At 37.9% G+C, this 17,826-nt stretch overlaps 1 protein-coding gene across 2 annotated transcripts in view; it reads left to right on the top strand.

The window, feature by feature from the left end:
- The window catches only part of SLC44A1 (solute carrier family 44 member 1), a 166,856-nt gene that overhangs the window by 113,568 nt on the left and 35,462 nt on the right, over nucleotides 1–17,826 (top strand). For both annotated transcript variants that reach the window (XM_079926901.1, XM_079926900.1), the window contains exons 6-8: nucleotides 3,646–3,815; nucleotides 5,763–5,852; nucleotides 17,416–17,555. In XM_079926901.1, coding sequence (XP_079783027.1) covers nucleotides 3,646–3,815; nucleotides 5,763–5,852; nucleotides 17,416–17,555 — 400 coding nt within the window. The remainder of the gene's footprint in view (nucleotides 1–3,645; nucleotides 3,816–5,762; nucleotides 5,853–17,415; nucleotides 17,556–17,826) is intronic.

Here is a 17,826-nt window from a genome sequence, read left to right on the forward strand (position 1 = left end):
ACAAAGGCATATGGACAAGATATTAGGCATTGTTTGTCATCATACTTTGAGGGAGCTCATTAACTGTGATAGTCTGGACTTAAAGGCAAATGGGCAATATGTTTGCCAAGGTAAGATACAATTTTCCTATGAGTGGCTAATTTTAAAAAAATCTTTAAAAGACTCATTATAAATTCATTTTGTTCTTGTTGACTAATGTTCCAATAAAGTGAAACAGCATCGGTTCCTAATGAAACAACACTGACTTCTTAAAGATTCAATATTCTGTAGGCTTCAAAAGGTAGAAAAACTTACTGTAAATAGAATACTTTATGCTCGTTCTCTTAATTAAGAAGCACAGAGTGTGTCATTTAGGTTAGACACTAAAGTAGAAGTGATCTCATATACTAGGTTCTCAGAAGGGTTATTTTCTGAGAGGTATATGAAATCAGGTAACATCTTAAATTCATCGTATCACATGGGATTTAAATGGTAAAATATAAGACAAACCATTTCAATGCCATGATTACTAAAATTTTTTAAAATAATAAAATAAAATAATTCAAACAAAATAATTCATGACTAGTCAAGTTGTTTCTGTTTGGGAAAGAGTTGAGAAAAAGAATGACAAGGGAATCTAGTACTTTTCACTTTAAAGCTAAGTATTTAATTTCATTTTTGCTGTTGTGTCCAGATATTATCTTTGGTCTTGTTTGCCTTCTATTTCTGTTATTCCTTACCACTAAGAGCAGCTTTTGACCATTTTGACCATCAGCTAAACAGTGTAATCAGCGTGTGCTATTTTTATACCTTTAAATTTAGAGCTGTCAGGTTTTTTTTAACTGACATAGATTGAATTATAAGGCAAGGGACTGTTATTTTATTCCAGTTCTTTGAAAGATACTTGTACAAGTACTCTTTCTAATTGGCCAAGTGTTTATATACAGTAGACAAATGACTTGAAAGCGTAAGTTCAAAACTGATATTACTCAGCTTTTCCTCTTAAATACAAATGAAGGATTAGAATTTTAAGACTATAATCTTTCCCTTTTCAAATCAGCTATCCTCATTATAAGTATGAAAATCAGAAAAATACGAAAGCTACTGGGCATCCTGCTTCTACTAATTTAGAATCATTGATTTATGGGTAGACATTATTATTATTATTAAGATGTGAAAAGACTTAATAGAGGACTTACTTCTACCCTTTCAGCTAACAGAAGGAGGGACTGAGAAAGAGAGATGAAGTGACCTGTGTAATGTAAGGAGAATCACCCAGGGCTTTTGAACCCAAGTCCAGTTTTTCTTTATCACAATTTCTACTCTCTTTTGGAAATGATGTTTATTTCTATTTGAGTATAAAAATACATCAACATCCTGTTAGGATATGGGAGATTTAAGTGGAGCCACCTCTGGACAGAGGATAAAGTTTACGGTTATATGACAGGAAAAAGGAAACAGGGGGGCAGGACCAAAAAAAATGGTGGGTTTTAAAAACAGAACATCAGTATCCTTAAGGTGGATGTATTTTATGTTCAAGGTTGGAGGCAAGTGAGTTAAACAGAGATGACATCAGAGATGTAGGGTAATAAAGCAGATGAAGATGTAGACAGTCATGGAGCAGAGAGGACTTTAGTTTTGAAGGACAGAGAACCAGCCTTTTAGTTAAAATACGGTTAAAAGTCCTTAGACAGGGACATTAACCTGGCAGGGACAGTATCTAGACAGTATCAGGAAAAAAATAGTTGTAGGTCACAACACATTTGTCAAGTTTAGAGGTTTCTGTCCCAAGTTAGCCTCCATTGAGTAGGAACTTCTAGTTAATCTTTTTTCATTCTTTCCTGTAATATTTCTAACTAAATCCATATCACCTAAAAGTATTCTGTAATTTAATGTCTTTTTAAATCATTAGTAAAACAACTTTTGGTCAAAAAATGGTGACTTACATACCTGTAATTCAAGCATTACTCAGAATGCTCTGGCTTTCTGCACTTTGTGACAAAATATCAAATCTTTGGTATTGTCTCTCACCAACACCATTTTGGAGGTGTATACAAATACACCCACACATCACAAGAGGCAATTTTTTAAAAATGAACATGCATGTCATCATCATTTTTGGATACATTTTACTTTAGAGCATAACTAAGGTAAGGCTAGATCTTTAAAATTATATTATTTTATTTTGCTCCATGAAGTTTAACATCACGGAAGATGTTGCTTATTCTTACTCCCAACGGTGCTCACGTACCAACATTTAAGGAAAATCAATATATAGTTCACTTATATTCTTACTTGATAAGAAATATTCTAATTGTTTTTTGAGGAAGGAAACAAAGGTAGTGTTTTGCTTTGGGTTATACAAAGTTGCTTTGCTGAGATTAGAAACCTTGGGATTTTATTTGGTGTTCAACCACGTAATCTTATTCACTAATTTGACCAAAATACAGTGCCAATCAAGAATGAGAACACACTTATTTCAGTCCAGTCAAAAGTGTTATGTTACACTGTGACTGATAGTCCTACAAATAATTCTGACAATGTGGGATTCGTGTTAGTAATGACTAAATTTTAACTTAATGCACACATAAATGTGTGTTTGTGCATAGGCGCATGTATGGGCTCTTTTAGAATCCAAATAAGTCACAACTGAGGGCATGTTCATAGAGCTTTGCTTAAAATCTCTCACTGATCAGTGCATACATGTTCTCAGAAGCTAAAATGGAACCATGTTATAACAAGCTATATTTATGTCATGGTTTATACATAGCTATGTTCCTTCACAACTGAAAGCTGCAGTCAGTATAAACCTGATATAATTGATTCCCTCTTTTTTGGACACAAATAATCTCATAATAATAATAACATACAAAAAGAAAAGAAAATGGCCCAGAATCCCATGACCCTAACAAATCAGAGATTTTTCATTTCTTTCTATTTTTTCCTGTTCTCATTCTTACGTATATATCTTTTATACAGAGATGTAATCATCACATTAGATATCAATTTTGGGGTTTTTTCCCTTGTACTGTTAAATCATAAGTTCTTCCATACATTAGTATTCAAAGTTATTGTTTCAAATAGCTGCATATTATGCTGTATGTTGATGTCTTGGTATGACTACTTTGTATGAGTTATTAAGCTTGTGCCCCAAATACCTTTTTTAATCTAAGGTTTTGTATGCTGTTCTGAGAGAAGAAATACTCTATTAATGGTGGCATGTTTCAAGCAAAAGTATGTTTGTTTTTATTTTTAGATAGCTTATGGCAAAAATTCATTTTCAGTTCAATGAAGTATATGTTTGTAAGTTTTGCCATCTGCCCCTTGATTGATAGATGTGTAGGCTGAGGAGTTTAAGTGTTTGGTTTTGCTTTTAGTATGTGTGTATGTGTGTGTATATGTGTGTGTGTTTCTTTTCAGAAGGGGAGGGTAATGTCTTCTGTTGGAATATGCACTCCACCCTCTGATAAGGCTTGTGGTAAGATGTGCATCATGCCCCATGACGGTCATCTTCATAGCATTAAGCTCACAGCTCTTAGCTCCCATATGATGTGTGGAGGGTGGACTGTATTGCAGTCATATTCACCTTTCATTTGTGTGTTTGATGTGGCATTTATATTAAGTAGGAGTAATTTTTTTTCTGATTTTTTTTTCTTGTGTCACCAGTGCACCTATTCCATTCTTCCATCGCTGTGCTCCTGTGAACATTTCCTGCTATGCCAAGTTTGCAGAGGCCCTGATCACCTTTGTCAGTGACAATAGTGTCTTACACAGGCTGATTAGTGGAGTAATGACCAGCAAAGAAATTATATTGGGACTTTGCTTGTTATCACTAGGTAATTGTTTTTCTCATTATTAGCTATTGCATAGTACTGCAGTAGAAGACTGTTCTTTTAACCAAAATATGAATACTGCTGGGGATACTTGTAAATTGTTTAACTTCCCATAGCCAAAATAATTGTTTCAGAATATATATAGTTATAAATAGATACATATTTTTAAAAGAATATAATATATCTGAAACTCATTTCCCTTCTTTTTCTCCCATTGGAGAAAACTGGTGTATTCCCAAACTTTGATTACAAAGGCTATAATAACCTTTAATATGATAATAGGAGGTTTCTAATATCAGCACCCCTTTGTTTTTAGTTTTGATTCCAAAAGGCTTACTTGCTTATAAAAAGAGGCTACATATTCTCTTTTATATTGCCATCAAAGAGCAAGATTTCTGATATATTATGTTTGGATTATGTAATTTTTTTCATTGCTACAATTAATATCTGTATTGCTTGAAAAAGTAGGAAATCTCCACTTGTTAGCCATTTAGTTTTTTGGTCAATAAATAGATAATAAAATAAATAAAAGCAAATAAATTTTATTTTCAAGATGTAAATTCCCTATATTATCCTAGAACTATATGTAGCCATATCAGAATTTATAGACTTTTTTAGTTGGGAGAAGTAAACCGTAGTAGGAACCAAACAACTATTTTGTTATATAAGTAAAATGAGTGTTTATGCCTGTTAACACCAATTATAGTCATTGAGAAGTCTAGCTATATTTCTGTCTTGTCATTAGAGAGTATTTTCTTTTTGCTTAGGTAGTACTTGACTCAGTTGAAATAATGCTGTCCATATGAAAAGCTATTTCTGTGATATTTGAAACGCTCCCATCTGTTTTTGGTTCCTGTACATTTATTGCAAATGTGAGTACCTTAATAATGTTACCTAGTCACAGATCTCAACCATTTATTTGGCTTTGCAAATGGTCCAAGGAAACTTGATTATTAGTCTAGCTTTATTTAAAATTTTTTTGATTTCTGAAATAGTTGAATACTTGAACCAAGAAAAAAAAATCCAAACCTAAAATAGTGTTAATAATGTTGTTAAGCCATTGGAATTCCATTTTTTATTAGAATGCTCTACTTTTGAGGTTTAAGATCTTTATTCATTTGTTTGTGAAATGGGACTTTAGATAATTAAAGATGAACAAATTATGATTTCAGAAATGAATTTCCCCGTGCAAGGGTTAAATCTTCTCAGTTTCTTTTGAGATTTTCACTCAAGATTTTGGCATGTTGGAATTTAGCTTGGGGTGGGTAGAGGAGTTGGTTAAATAACTCAAACTAAGCTTTGCTCCTTTTTTGAAGAGCTTCTTAGTCAGGACCCCTGACCTCAATTGAGAAGTAACATCAGAGGAATTTTGGCTTCAGTAGTTTTCAGGATATTATTCTATAGAGTCAGACCATTTCTTGGAGTTTTAGAGGAGAAACAACTAGAAAAAGATAATATACCATCTGGCTTGTTGACCGAACATCAGAGAAGTTGGTCCTGAAACACATAGGTGACTCAAGGAAGTGTAGCACCTAATTTAACTGATGTCTGTCTACATGTGGTAATTTTTCCGGTCACCAACACGGCATGTCATTCTCTACACTTTGTGTGTCGGCATCTATGTTTGCATGTGAGTTCTGATGTCTTCCTGTGGCAAATCCACAACAGTTCTGTGCTGTTTTTGAGTCACCATATACATTTGCATATATTCTTTTCTGTCATTTATAAACCCAGTTAGGTGCCTTTGGTTTTAAGTGATGCTGTTCAAGTGGTACAAGTACCAAAGTCAAAGTACAAAAGCAGCCAGTTTCCTTTCTTACCTAAATTGGAGTCATGAACTTGTCAAGAGCAATAAATTATTTCCCTAGGAGAAAACAATTGAAAGAGTTTCTCTTTATATTTTCTAAAGTTTTCAAATGATATTCTGTGTGTTCTTTATCTTCCCTGCAGTTCTGTCCATGATTTTGATGGTGATAATCAGGTATATATCAAGAATACTTGTGTGGATCTTAACAATTCTGCTCATCCTGGGTTCACTTGGTAAGCGGCTTATTCCTTTGTTTTTTAGTAATTAGAATTGAGAGTTCAAGTTTGCCTTTAACAATCCCTCAATTCAGAACTGTTTTGGTTATTTTAAATAATTTTCCTCTTGTAAGGCCTGTGAATTCATTGATAAAATGTAAAGACAGGTAAGTGGATTACATTTAAGTTAGCTCACTGTGAGATCACTAAATCAAATAAAATGGGAAGGTCAGTGGCTTTTGGAATGAGAGCAAGTGATATTTTTAAAAGGGGACTAACGTTTTTCTGTCAATATCAGTTGGAGGGGGAGAGTACAACTGAAAAGAAAGGAATTGAGCCTCTGTTCTGCTCCTGCTTTTGAATTTTCACTTGATTCTTCCAGTGCTCCCTGCCTGGCAAATGAAGGGACCCTTTCTTTTTATCTTGCACTTTTTTAAGGCCTAAATCAGCCATTCTAAGGTGTTGAAATTCTTTCTGGTTGAAAAGTGTTCCTGGAAGGATAACTCTGTCGGGGTGGGGGTGTGTTTAAAATTTTGCTACTCATTTTTCTGTCTATTGACATTCTATTTTGTTTTCATTTTAGTGTTTCTAATGAAACCTTCTGGGTTTTCTGTGTTTATTGTCTTAAAAAAACATTTCCCCCTCCCAATTATAAATGTCATACCTACTCATGGTATCTAACTACTTCCATGGTAGAAAATAGAAATATAGGAAAGAAAATAAAAGTTTTATTTCACATGCTACATCTTCTCTTTAAAGAGTATTTACTTTTGCCTTTAAAAATGTCATAATTATAGGGACCCACCTTCAGTTCACCAGTGTTAGCATTTGGAATCCAGACCTTGATATTCATATATATATGTATGCATGTGTGTGTGTGTGTGTGTGTGTGTGTGTGTGTGTGTGTGTGTATGTTTGTATATAGTATAAAAACGTTTTAACCCAATATGAAACTCTTTCAGTAGGAGAATTTGCCACCATTACGTTTACCTGGTATGTTTGGTCTTACTGATGTCATCTGTTTTATGTTTTCCTTAAATTTATGCTTCCTTATTTTGTTTTCCCTATCTTTGCTGTATGGAATTGTGTTTTCTTTGGTTGTTTTCACCCTGGCTTTGGATGGTATAATTTTATTTTCACTTCTTCAGTTGGTAACCCATACATTTTCAGAAAATATTCTTCAGTCTAGAATTCTATAATTATTAAAGGCTGAAATGAAACAATACTTGTTGAGGTCCCCCCCCTTTAAATTTAGCATAAACTTTCCTTCCTGTCTAATCCTACTCTCTTCTGCCCACTCGCAGTTTTTAGCTCTTGTTAAATATTCTGAGTGTTCGTTATTCAGGTTATTATTAAACTTAAAATATTATTTGTTGTACTATATCTTTTCAAAGAATTTTGCTTACCTTTGCCTTGAGGAGTTTCATAATTATATTTATTTAAGTTCTCCTGTCCTGATTTTAGTGAGAACTACTGGTCCTGTTTTTATTTTTATTTTTTTTTAATTTTTATTTTATATTGGAGTATAGTTGATTTACAATATTGTGTTAGTTTCAGGTGTACAGCAAAGTGATTCAGTTATACTGGTCCTGTTTTTATAAAAGTTCATTCTTGAGTTTTAAATTTCAGTTCATATTTGTTTTGACTGGAATCTGAGTTCAAGTAACTTATTCATGAAAGACTTATGGGTTGTAATATTCTGAATTCTTGGTTATCTAAGATTGCCTTTGCCTTCACATGTGAATATTGAATTTGTTGCATATAAAAGTCTTAAGATACAGTATATTGCCTTATGTCTGAACTTCATTTCAGAGAAGAACTTTGAGACCAGTCTAAATTTTGTTCCTGTGCCCATAACCTATCTCACTTACCTAGATGTTTATATAATTTTTAACTTATCCTTACAACTTAAAATTTTTGTCTAGTTCAGAATCTTAACTCAGTTTGCCTATGATCTCTTTTTTTGGGGAATCTTTTTCAACTTTGAAAAGTTTACTTTATTTCTATATTTGTTTCTTGTTTCCATCCTGGTGGTTTTCTCTTTAAGATCCTTCTTACTCTCCTGCTATCGTCTCCTAAATTATCATTTTAATCCTTTTGTCATTTTCTTTACATTGAGGAAGAACGCTTCAAGTTTATCTATCATATCACTGATTTTGTTTTCCTTGGTATCAGTCTGTACTTGACTACTTAATTTTGTTATCCCAATTTCATCTTATTTGTAGGTCTTCCTTCTCTCAGCCATCTTCCTTTTCATTTCAGTTTGTAGCCTTCAAATCTAATTCTGTGTTTAGATGATGTCTTAGTCAGTTTGGGCTGCTGTAACAAAGTACCACAAGACTGGATGCCTTATAAACAACAAACATTTATTTCTCACCGTTCTGAAGGCTGGGGAGTCTAAGATCAAGGCACCAGCAGATTCGGCATCTGGTGAGGGCCATCTTCCTGTTTCCGGCCATCTGATTGCTGTGTCCTCACGTAGCAGAAGAGGGAAGGAGCTTTCTGGGGTCTCTTTTATAAGGGCACTAATCCCATTCATGAGGGCTCCACATTTATGGTTTCATCATCTTCTAAAGGCCCCACCTCCAGATATACCATATTGGGGATTAGGATTTCAGTAGATGGGTTTTGGGGAGACACAGCATTCAGTTCATAACAGATGGATAGCTTTTATAATAAAAGTAGATTTGAATCCCAGCTCTCCCACTTACCAAGTATGTGACATTTGGCATGCTGCTGAAATTTCCTAAATTTCAATTTCATCATTTGCAAAGTGGAGCTAATGATACCCACTTAATAGCATTGTGTTTAAATGTGGTTGCAACTCTTTGTGCTAATTCCTGGCACAAGTTTAAATGTTTAATTAATGATATCTACTGTGGATGTTATGAACAATGCCCTTGATGTCATCATTATTTTATTTTATTTTTTTTAAACATCTTTATTGGAGTATAATTGCTTTACAATGGTATGTTAGTTTCAGCTTCACAACAAAATGAATCAGTTATATATATACATATGTTCCCATATCTCTTCCCGCTTGAGTCTCCCTCCCTCCCATCCTCCCTATCCCACCCCTCCAGGCGGTCACAAAGCACCGAGCTGATCTCCCTGTGCTATGAGGCTGCTTCCCACTAGCTATCTACCTTACGTTTGGTAGTGTATATATGTCCATGCCTCTTTATCGCTTTGTCACCGTTTACCCTTCCCCCTCCCCATAGCCTCAAGTCCATTCTCTAGTAAGTCTGTGTCTTTATTCCTGTTTCACCCCTAGGTTTTTCATGACATTTTTTTTTCTTAAATTCCACATATATGTGTTAGCATACGGTATTTGTCTCTCTCTTTCTGACTTACTTCACTCTGTATGACAGACTCTAGGTCTATCCACCTCATTACAAATAGCTCAATTTCGTCTCCTTTTATGGCTGAGTAATATTCCATTGTATATATGTGCCACATCTTCTTTATCCATTCATCCGATGATGGACACTTAGGTTGTTTCCATCTCTGGGCTATTGTAAATAGAGCTGCAATGAACATTTTGGTACATGACTCTTTTTGAATTATGGTTTTCTCAGGGTATATGCCCAGTAGTGGGATTGCTGGGTCATATGGTAGTTCTATTTGTAGCTTTTTAAGGAACCTCCATACTATTCTCCACAGTGGCTGTATCAACTTACATTCCCACCAACAGTGTAAGAGGGTTCCCTTTTCTCCACACCCTCTCCAGCATTTATTGTTTCTAGATTTTTTGATGATGGCCATTCTGACTGGTGTGAGATGATATCTCATTGTAGTTTTGATTTGCATTTCTCTAATGATTAGTGATGTTGAGCATCTTTTCATGTTTGTTGGCACTCTGTATATCTTCTTTGGAGAAATGTCTATTTAGGTCTTCTGCCCAGTTTTGGATTGGGTTGTTTGTTTTTTTGTTATTGAGCTGCATGAGCTGCTTATAAATTTTGGAGATTAATCCTTTGTCAGTTGCTTCATTTGCAAATATTTTCTCCCATTCTGAGGGTTGTCTTTTGGTCTTCTTTATGGTTTCCTTTGCTGTGCAAAAGCTTTTAAGTTTCATTAGGTCCCATTTGTTTACTTTTGTTTTAATTTCCATTTCTCTAGGAGGTGGGTCAAAAAGAACCTTGCTGTGATTTATGTCATAGAGTGTTCTGCCTATGTTTTCCTCTAAGAGTTTGATAGTTTCTGGCCTTACATTTAGGTCTTTAATCCATTTTGAGCTTATTTTTGTGTATGGTGTTAGGAAGTGATCTAATCTCATACTTTTACATGTAGCTGTCCAGTTTTCCCAGCACCACTTATTGAATAGGCTGTACTTTCTCCACTGTACATTTCTGCCTCCTTTGTCAAAGATAAGGTGACCATATGTGCGTGGGTTTATCTCTGGGCTTTCTATCCTGTTCCATTGATCTATCTTTCTGTTTCTGTGCCAGTACCATACTGTCTTGATTACTGTAGCTTTGTAGTATAGTCTGAAGTCAGGAAGCCTGATTCCTTCAGCTCCATTTTTCGTTCTCAAGATTGCTTTGGCTATTCGGGGTCTTTTGTGTTTCCATACAAATTGTGAAATTTTTTGTTCTAGTTCTGTGAAAAATGCCAGTGGTAGTTTCATAGGGATTGCATTGAATCTGTAGATTGCTTTGGGTAGTAGAGTCATTTTCACAATGTTGATTCTTCCAATCCAGGAAGATGGTATATCTCTCCATCTATTTGTATCATCTTTAATTTCTTTCATCAGTGTCTTATAATTTTCTGCATACAGGTCTTTTGTCTCCTTAGGTAGGTTTATTCCTAGGTATTTTATTCTTTTTGCTGCAATGGTAAATGGGAGTGTTTTCTTGATTTCACTTTCAGATTTTTCATCCTTAGCGTATAGGAATGCCAGAGATTTCTGTGCATTAATTTTGTATTCTGCTACTTTACCAAATTCATTGATTAGCTCTAGTAGTTTTCTGGTAGCATCTTTAGGATTCTCTATGTATAGTATCATGTCATCTGCAAACAGTGACAGCTTTACTTCTTCTTTTCCGATTTGGATTCCTTTTATTTCCTTTTCTTCTCTGATTGCTGTGGCTAAAACTTCCAAAACTATGTTGAATAAGAGTGGTGAGAGTGGGCAACCTTGTCTTGTTCCTGATCTTAATGGAAATGCTTTCAGATTTTCACCATTGAGGACGATGTTGGCTGTGGGTTTGTCATATATGGTCTTTATTATGTTGAGGAAAGTTCCCTCTATGCCTACTTTCTGCAGGGTTTTTATCATAAATGGGTGCTGAATTTTGTCAAAAGCTTTCTCTGCATCTATTGAGATGATCATATGGTTTTTCTCCTTCAATTTGTTAATATGGTGTACCACGTTGATTGATTTGCATATATTGAAGAATCTTTGCATTCCTGGAATAAACCCCACTTGATCATGGTGTATGATCCGTTTAATGTGCTGTTGGATTCTGTTTGCTAGTATTTTGTTGAGGATCTTTGCATCTATGTTCATCAGTGATATTGGCCTGTAGTTTTCTTTCTTTGTGACATCCTTGTCTGGTTTTGGTATCAGGGTGATGGTGGCCTCGTAGAATGAGTTGGGGAGTGTTCCTCCCTCTGCTATATTTTGGAAGAGTCTGAGAAGGATAGGTGATAGCTCTTCTCTAAATGTTTGATAGAATTCGCCTGTGAAGCCATCTGGTCCTGGGCTTTTGCTTGTTGGAAGATTTTTAATCACAGTTTCAATTTCAATGTTTGTGATTGGTCTGTTCATATTTTCTATTTCTTCCTGATTCAGTCTTGGCAGGTTGTGCCTTTCTAAGAATTTGTCCATTTCTTCCAGATTGTCCATTTTACTGGCATAGAGTTGCTTGTAGTAATCTCTCATGATCTTTTGTATTTCTGCAGTGTCAGTTGTTACTTCTCCTTTTTCATTTCTAATTCTATTGATTTGAGTCTTCTCCCTTTTTTTCTTGATGAGTCTGGCTAATGGTTTATCAATTTTGTTTATCCTTTCAAAGAACCAGCTTTTAGTTTTATTGATCTTTGCTATCGTTTCCTTCATTTCTTTTTCATTTATTTCTGATCTGATTTTTATGATTTCTTTCCTCCTGCTAACTTTGGGGTTTTTTTGTTCTTCTTTCTCTAATTGCTTTAGGTGCAAGGTTAGGTTGTTTATTCGAGATGTTTCCTGTTTCTTAAGGTAAGATTGTATTGCTATAAACTTCCCTCTTAGAACTGCTTTTGCTGCATCCCATAGATTTTGAGTCGTCGTGTCTCCATTGTCATTTGTTTCTAGGTATTTTTTGATTTCCTCTTTGATTTCTTCAGTGATCACTTCGTTGTTAAGTAGTGTATTGTTTAGCCTCCATGTGTTTGTATTTTTTACAGATCTTCTCCTGTAATTGGTATCGAGTCTCATAGCGTTGTGGTCGGAAAAGATACTTGATACAATTTCAATTTTCTTAAATTTACCAAGGCTTGATTTGTGACCCAGGATATGATCTATCCTGGAGAATGTTCCATGAGCACTTGAGAAAAATGTGTATTGTGTTGTTTTTGGATGGAATGTCCTATAAATATCAATTAACTCCATCTCGTTTAATGTATCATTTAAAGCTTGTGTTTCCTTATTTATTTTCATTTTGGATGATCTGTCCATTGGTGAAAGTGGGGTGTTAAAGTCCCCTACTATGAATGTGTTACTGTCGATTTCCCCTTTTATGGTTGTCAGTATTTGCCTTATGTATTGAGGTGCACCTATGTTGGGTGCATAAATATTTACAATTGTTATATCTTCCTCTTGGATCGATCCCTTGATCATTATGTAGTGTCCTTCTTTGTCTCTTCTAATAGTCTTTGTTTTAAAGTCTATTTTGTCTGATATGAGAATTGCTACTCCAGCTTTCTTTTGGTTTCCATTTGCATGAAATACCTTTTTCCATCCCCTTACTTTCAGTCTGTATGTGTCTCTAGGTCTGAAGTGGGTCTCTTGTAGACAGCAAATATATGGGTCTTGTTTTTGTATCCATTCAGCCAATCTGTGTCTTTTGGTGGGAGCATTTAGTCCATTTACATTTAAGGTAATTATCGGTATGTGTGTTCCTATTCCCATTTTCTTAATTGTTTTGGGTTTGTTATTGTAGGTCTTTTCCTTCTTTTGTGTTTCTTGCCTAGAGAAGTTCCTTTAGCATTTGTTGTAAAGCTGTTTTGGTGATGCTGAACTCTCTCAGCTTTTGCTTGTCTGTAAAGGTTTTAATTTCTCCATCAAATCTGAATGAGATTCTTGCTGGGTAGAGTAATCTTGGTTGCAGGTTTTTCTCCTTCAACACTTTCAATATGTCCTGCCACTCCCTTCTGGCTTGCAGAGTTTCTGCTGAAAGATCAGCTGTTAACCTTATGGGGATTCCCTTGTGTGTTATTTGTTGTTTTTCCCTTGCTGCTTTTAATATGTTTTCTTTGTATTTAATTTTTGACAGTTTGATTAATATGTGTCTTGGCGTATTTCTCCTTGGATTTATCCTGTATGGGACTCTCTGTGCTTCCTGGACTTGATTAACTATTTCCTTTCCCATATTAGGGAAGTTTTCAACTATAATCTCTTCAAATATTTTCTCAGTCCCTTTCTTTTTCTCTTCTTCTTCTGGAACCCCTATAATTCGAATGTTGGTGCGTTTAATGTTGTCCCAGAGGTCTCTGAGACTGTCCTCAGTTCTTTTCATTCTTTTTTCTTTATTCTGCTCTGCAGTAGTTATTTCCACTATTTTATCTTCCAGGTCACTTATCCGTTCTTCTGCCTCAGTTATTCTGCTATTGATCCCATCTAGAGTACTTTTAATTTCATTTATTGTGTTGTTCATCGTTGCTTGTTTCATCTTTAGTTCTTCTAGGTCCTTGTTAACTGATTCTTGCATTTTGTCCATTCTATTGTCCATTCTATCTCCAAGATTTCGGATCAACCTTACTATCATTATTCTGAATTCTTTTTCAGGTAGACTGCCTATTTCCTCTTCATTTGTTAGGTCTGGTGGGTTTTTATCTTGCTCCTTCATCTGCTGTGTGTTTTTCTGTCTTTTCATTTTGCTTATCTTACTGTGTTCGGGGTCTCCTTTTTTGCAGGCTGAAGGTTCGTAGTTCCTGTTGTTTTTTGTGTCTGTCCCCAGTGGCTAAGGTTGGTTCAGTGGGTTGTGTAGGCTTCCTGGTGGAGGGGACTAGTGCCTGTGTTCTGGTGGATGAGGCTGGATCTTGACTTTCTGGTGGGCAGGTCCACGTCTGGTGGTGTGTTTTGGGGTGTCTGTAGACTTATTATGATTTTGGGCAGCCTCTCTGCTAATGGGTGGGGTTGTGTTCCTGTCTTGCTAGTTGTTTGGCATAGGATGTCCAGCACTGTAGCTTGCTGGTCGTTGAGTGAAGCTGGGTGCTGGCGTTGAGATGGAGATCTCTGGGAGATTTTTGCTGTTTGATATTATGTGCAGCTGGTAGGCCTCTTGTGGACCAGTGTCCTGAAGTTGGCTCTCCCACCTCAGAGGCACAGCACTGACTCCTGGCTGCAGCACCAAGAGCCTTTCATCCACAGGGCTCCTTAATTTGGGATGATTCGTTGTCTATTCAGGTATTCCACAGATGCAGGGTATATCAAGTTGATTGTGGAGCTTTAATCCGCTGCTTCTGAGGCTGCTGGGAGAGATTTCCCTTTCTCTTCTTTGTTCTCACAGTTCCCAGGGCCTCAGCTTTGGATTTGGCCCCGCCTGTGCGTGTAGGTCGTAGGTCACCGGAGGGCGTCTGTTCTTTGCTCAGACAGGACGGGGTTAAAGGAGCCACTGATTCGGAGGCTCTGGCTCACTCAGGCCGGGGGGTAGGGAGGGTCACGGAGTGTGGGGCGGGCCTGCGGCGGCAGATGACGTTCCAGCCTGAGGCGCGCCGTGCGTTCTCCCGGGGGAGTTGTCCCTGGATCTCGGGACCCTGGCAGTGGCGGGCTGCACAGGCTCCCCGGAAGGGCGTGTGGCTAGTGACCTGTGTTCGCACACAGGCCTCCTGGTGGCGGCAGCAGTGGCCTTAGCGTCTCATGTCTGTCTCTGGGCTCCGCACTTTTAGCCGCGGCTCGTGCCTGTCCCTGGAGCTCTCTCAAGCAGCGTTCTTAATCCCTTCTCCTCGTGCACCAGGAAACAAAGAGGGACGTAAAAGTCTCTTGCCTCTTCGGCAGGTCCAGACTTTTCCCCGGACTCTCTCCCGGCTAGCCGCGGTGCACTAACGCCCTGCAGGCTGTGTTCACGCCGCCAAACTCAGTCCTCTCCCAGCGCTCCGACAAAAGCCGGAGCCTCAGCTCCCAGTCCCACCTGCCCGGGCAGGTGAGCAGACAAGCCTCTCGGGCTGGTGAGTTCCGGTCGGCCCAATCCTCTGCGCTGGAATCTGTCCTCTTTGCCCTCCGCATCCCTGTTGCTGTGCTCTCCTCCGCGGCTCCCAAGCTCCCCCACTCCGCCTCCCGAAGTCTCCACCCGCGAAGGGGCTTCCTAGTGTGTGGACACTTTTCCTCCTTCACAGCTCTCTCCCGCTGGTGCAGGACCCGTCCCTATCCTTTTGTCTCTGTTTAGTTTTTTCTTTTGCCCTAACCAGGTACGTGGGGGGTTCCTTGCCTTTTGGGAGGTCTGAGGTCTTCTGCCAGCGTTCAGTAGATGCTCTGTAGGAGTTGTTCCACGCGTAGATGTATTTCTGGTGTATCTGTGTGGAGGAAGGTGATCTCCGCGTCTTACTCTTCCGCCATGTTCCCGGAAGTCCTCCATCATTATTATCTCATTCTATTTTCCTTGAACTTCAGGCTTTCTCTCAACTTTTTATTTCTGTTTGTAGAGAACGTATTTTATCCCATTTTTTGAGGATATTAAACAGTTTTCCAAACAGTTTTCTTGTACCTTCAAGATTCCAAAATGGAAGTAGCCTTTCCCTTTCTCTGAAATATTCTTCATAGACTCATGGTTGCTTTGGTTTGTTTAATCATCTTCCATAGAAGAAACATTCATGCTTAATATTTGCCAACAGGTAGTTGGAATTTCCCTTCGACACTATTCACTCTTGACCTGAGTGCACATGGAGGTCAGGTTGATTTGCATAGATCTCAGCCCAGTTGCTTCTCTCCCAGGCATTCATCTCATCCACCGATACATACACATCTCTACTCGGAATCTTCCATTTCCTTACCGTGGCCTACGACGCCTTGCGGTATGATCTGGTGCCCAGCTCCCTCTCTGCACACATCTCTTACTGCTTTCCCCATTGCTCGTTGCTGTAGCTCTAGTGGCCTCCTCTTTTCTTGCCTGCCAGGCATGGCCCATATCAGCATCTTAGAACTTGCTGTTTCCTCTTGCCTGGAACACTCTTAGATAGGTTCGTAGATGGCTTTCTCCCTGTCTTTGATTCTTTTGCTCCAATATCGTCTCACCCCAGTGAGGCCTTGCTTATATAAAATTGTAATGCTTTCCCAGCGCTAGCACTTTCTATCCCTTACTGGCAGCTTTTTTCTTAGATTTAATATACTCTATTTTCACTTGTTTCCTTGTTTTTTTTGTTTCCCCATTACTCTGTACACTGCATGAGAGTTGATGTTGGTTTTTCACCGCTCTGTCCCCAGCCCCTAGAACAGTAGGTGCTGTAGGCACTCAAAGTGTTTGTCGAATGGGTTGAATGAAGGTGTCCAAAGCAGCTCTCTTATATGGAGGCAGGTCTGCCTCCCTCTTCAGTCTAGATCTCAGAATCTCTGAACCAGTCATGGAGATAAAACTTCCCATCCCTAGTGCCCACCGCTCTCCAGCTATCAAAGATTTCCTATTTTTTTTTTTACATCTTTATTGGAGTATAATTGCTTTACAATGGTGTGTTAATGTCTGCTTTATAACACAGTGAATCAGTTATACATATACATATGTTGCCATATCTCTTCCCTCTTGCGTCTCCCTCCCTCCCACCCTCCCTGTCCCACCCCTCCAGGCGGTCACAAAGCACCAAGCTGATCTCCCTGTGCTATGCGGCTGCTTCCCACTAGCTAAAAGATTTCCTATCTTTGTTCCTACCTTTGGTGGGAACTACTCATTTGATCTTCATTTATTCATTGTACAAATATTTCATCAACTGCATGAGTGTATCCTCACTAGGCACTAGGGTTACTGTACAACAGAGAAGATCTTTGCCTTCCTCAGCTTCATTGCTGATTTCTGTAACCCTTACTTGCTTCCCATAGGCTCCCTAGTTTAAGCAGGCGCTGAGGCTCTCTTCGTGACCAGTTCCTCTCAGGGGTGTCTGTCCTTGCTGGCTCTCTCTCAGCTTCAGAGCTGATAATAAATACAGTTAAAGGAAGTTTATTTGATACAGTGAGAGATTTGTAAGTGCCTAATGTGGAAGATGTAAGTGGAGTCATTGGCGTTCCCCTTATGCTGGCAAAAAGTTACGGCCACGCACCTCCCAGCCAAGTGGATTGTTGCTGTGTTAGTCCACGTTGATGTATAGGAAGGGGCCAGAAAATTGAGGATTTATGTTACACATTTTCTTGTGCCAGTTATTGCAAAAACAATTGTTTTTTTTTTGTCTCCAGGTGGCACAGGTGTACTATGGTGGCTATATGCAAAGCAAAGAAAGTCTCCCAAAGAAACAGTTATCCCTGAGCAGCTTCAGGTAGCTGAAGACAATCTTCGGGCCCTCCTCATCTATGCCATTTCAGCTACAGTGTTCACAGTGAGTACAGGCCTTGGTGTATCTTTCAGGTTTATGTTTTAATTTCTAGATCATTAATGAAGCAGAAACTCATGCTTAGCCATTGCATGCCTAACCATGATCCCTATTGGATGAAATCTCTGCCCCACAGTGTATGACATACTCAGAAGGCTTCAGAAGGCTCCCCTAAATGATGAGTGCTATTTTATGTGACATTTTATTCTGTGCTGCCTGCTTTTTGAGAGGGAATTTTCACCTAGAGTATTAATTATCATTTTCTAGTAAGAACATA

This window comes from Stenella coeruleoalba (assembly GCF_951394435.1).
Source record: "Stenella coeruleoalba genome assembly, chromosome: 7".
NCBI classification, from domain to species: Eukaryota; Metazoa; Chordata; class Mammalia; order Artiodactyla; family Delphinidae; genus Stenella; species Stenella coeruleoalba.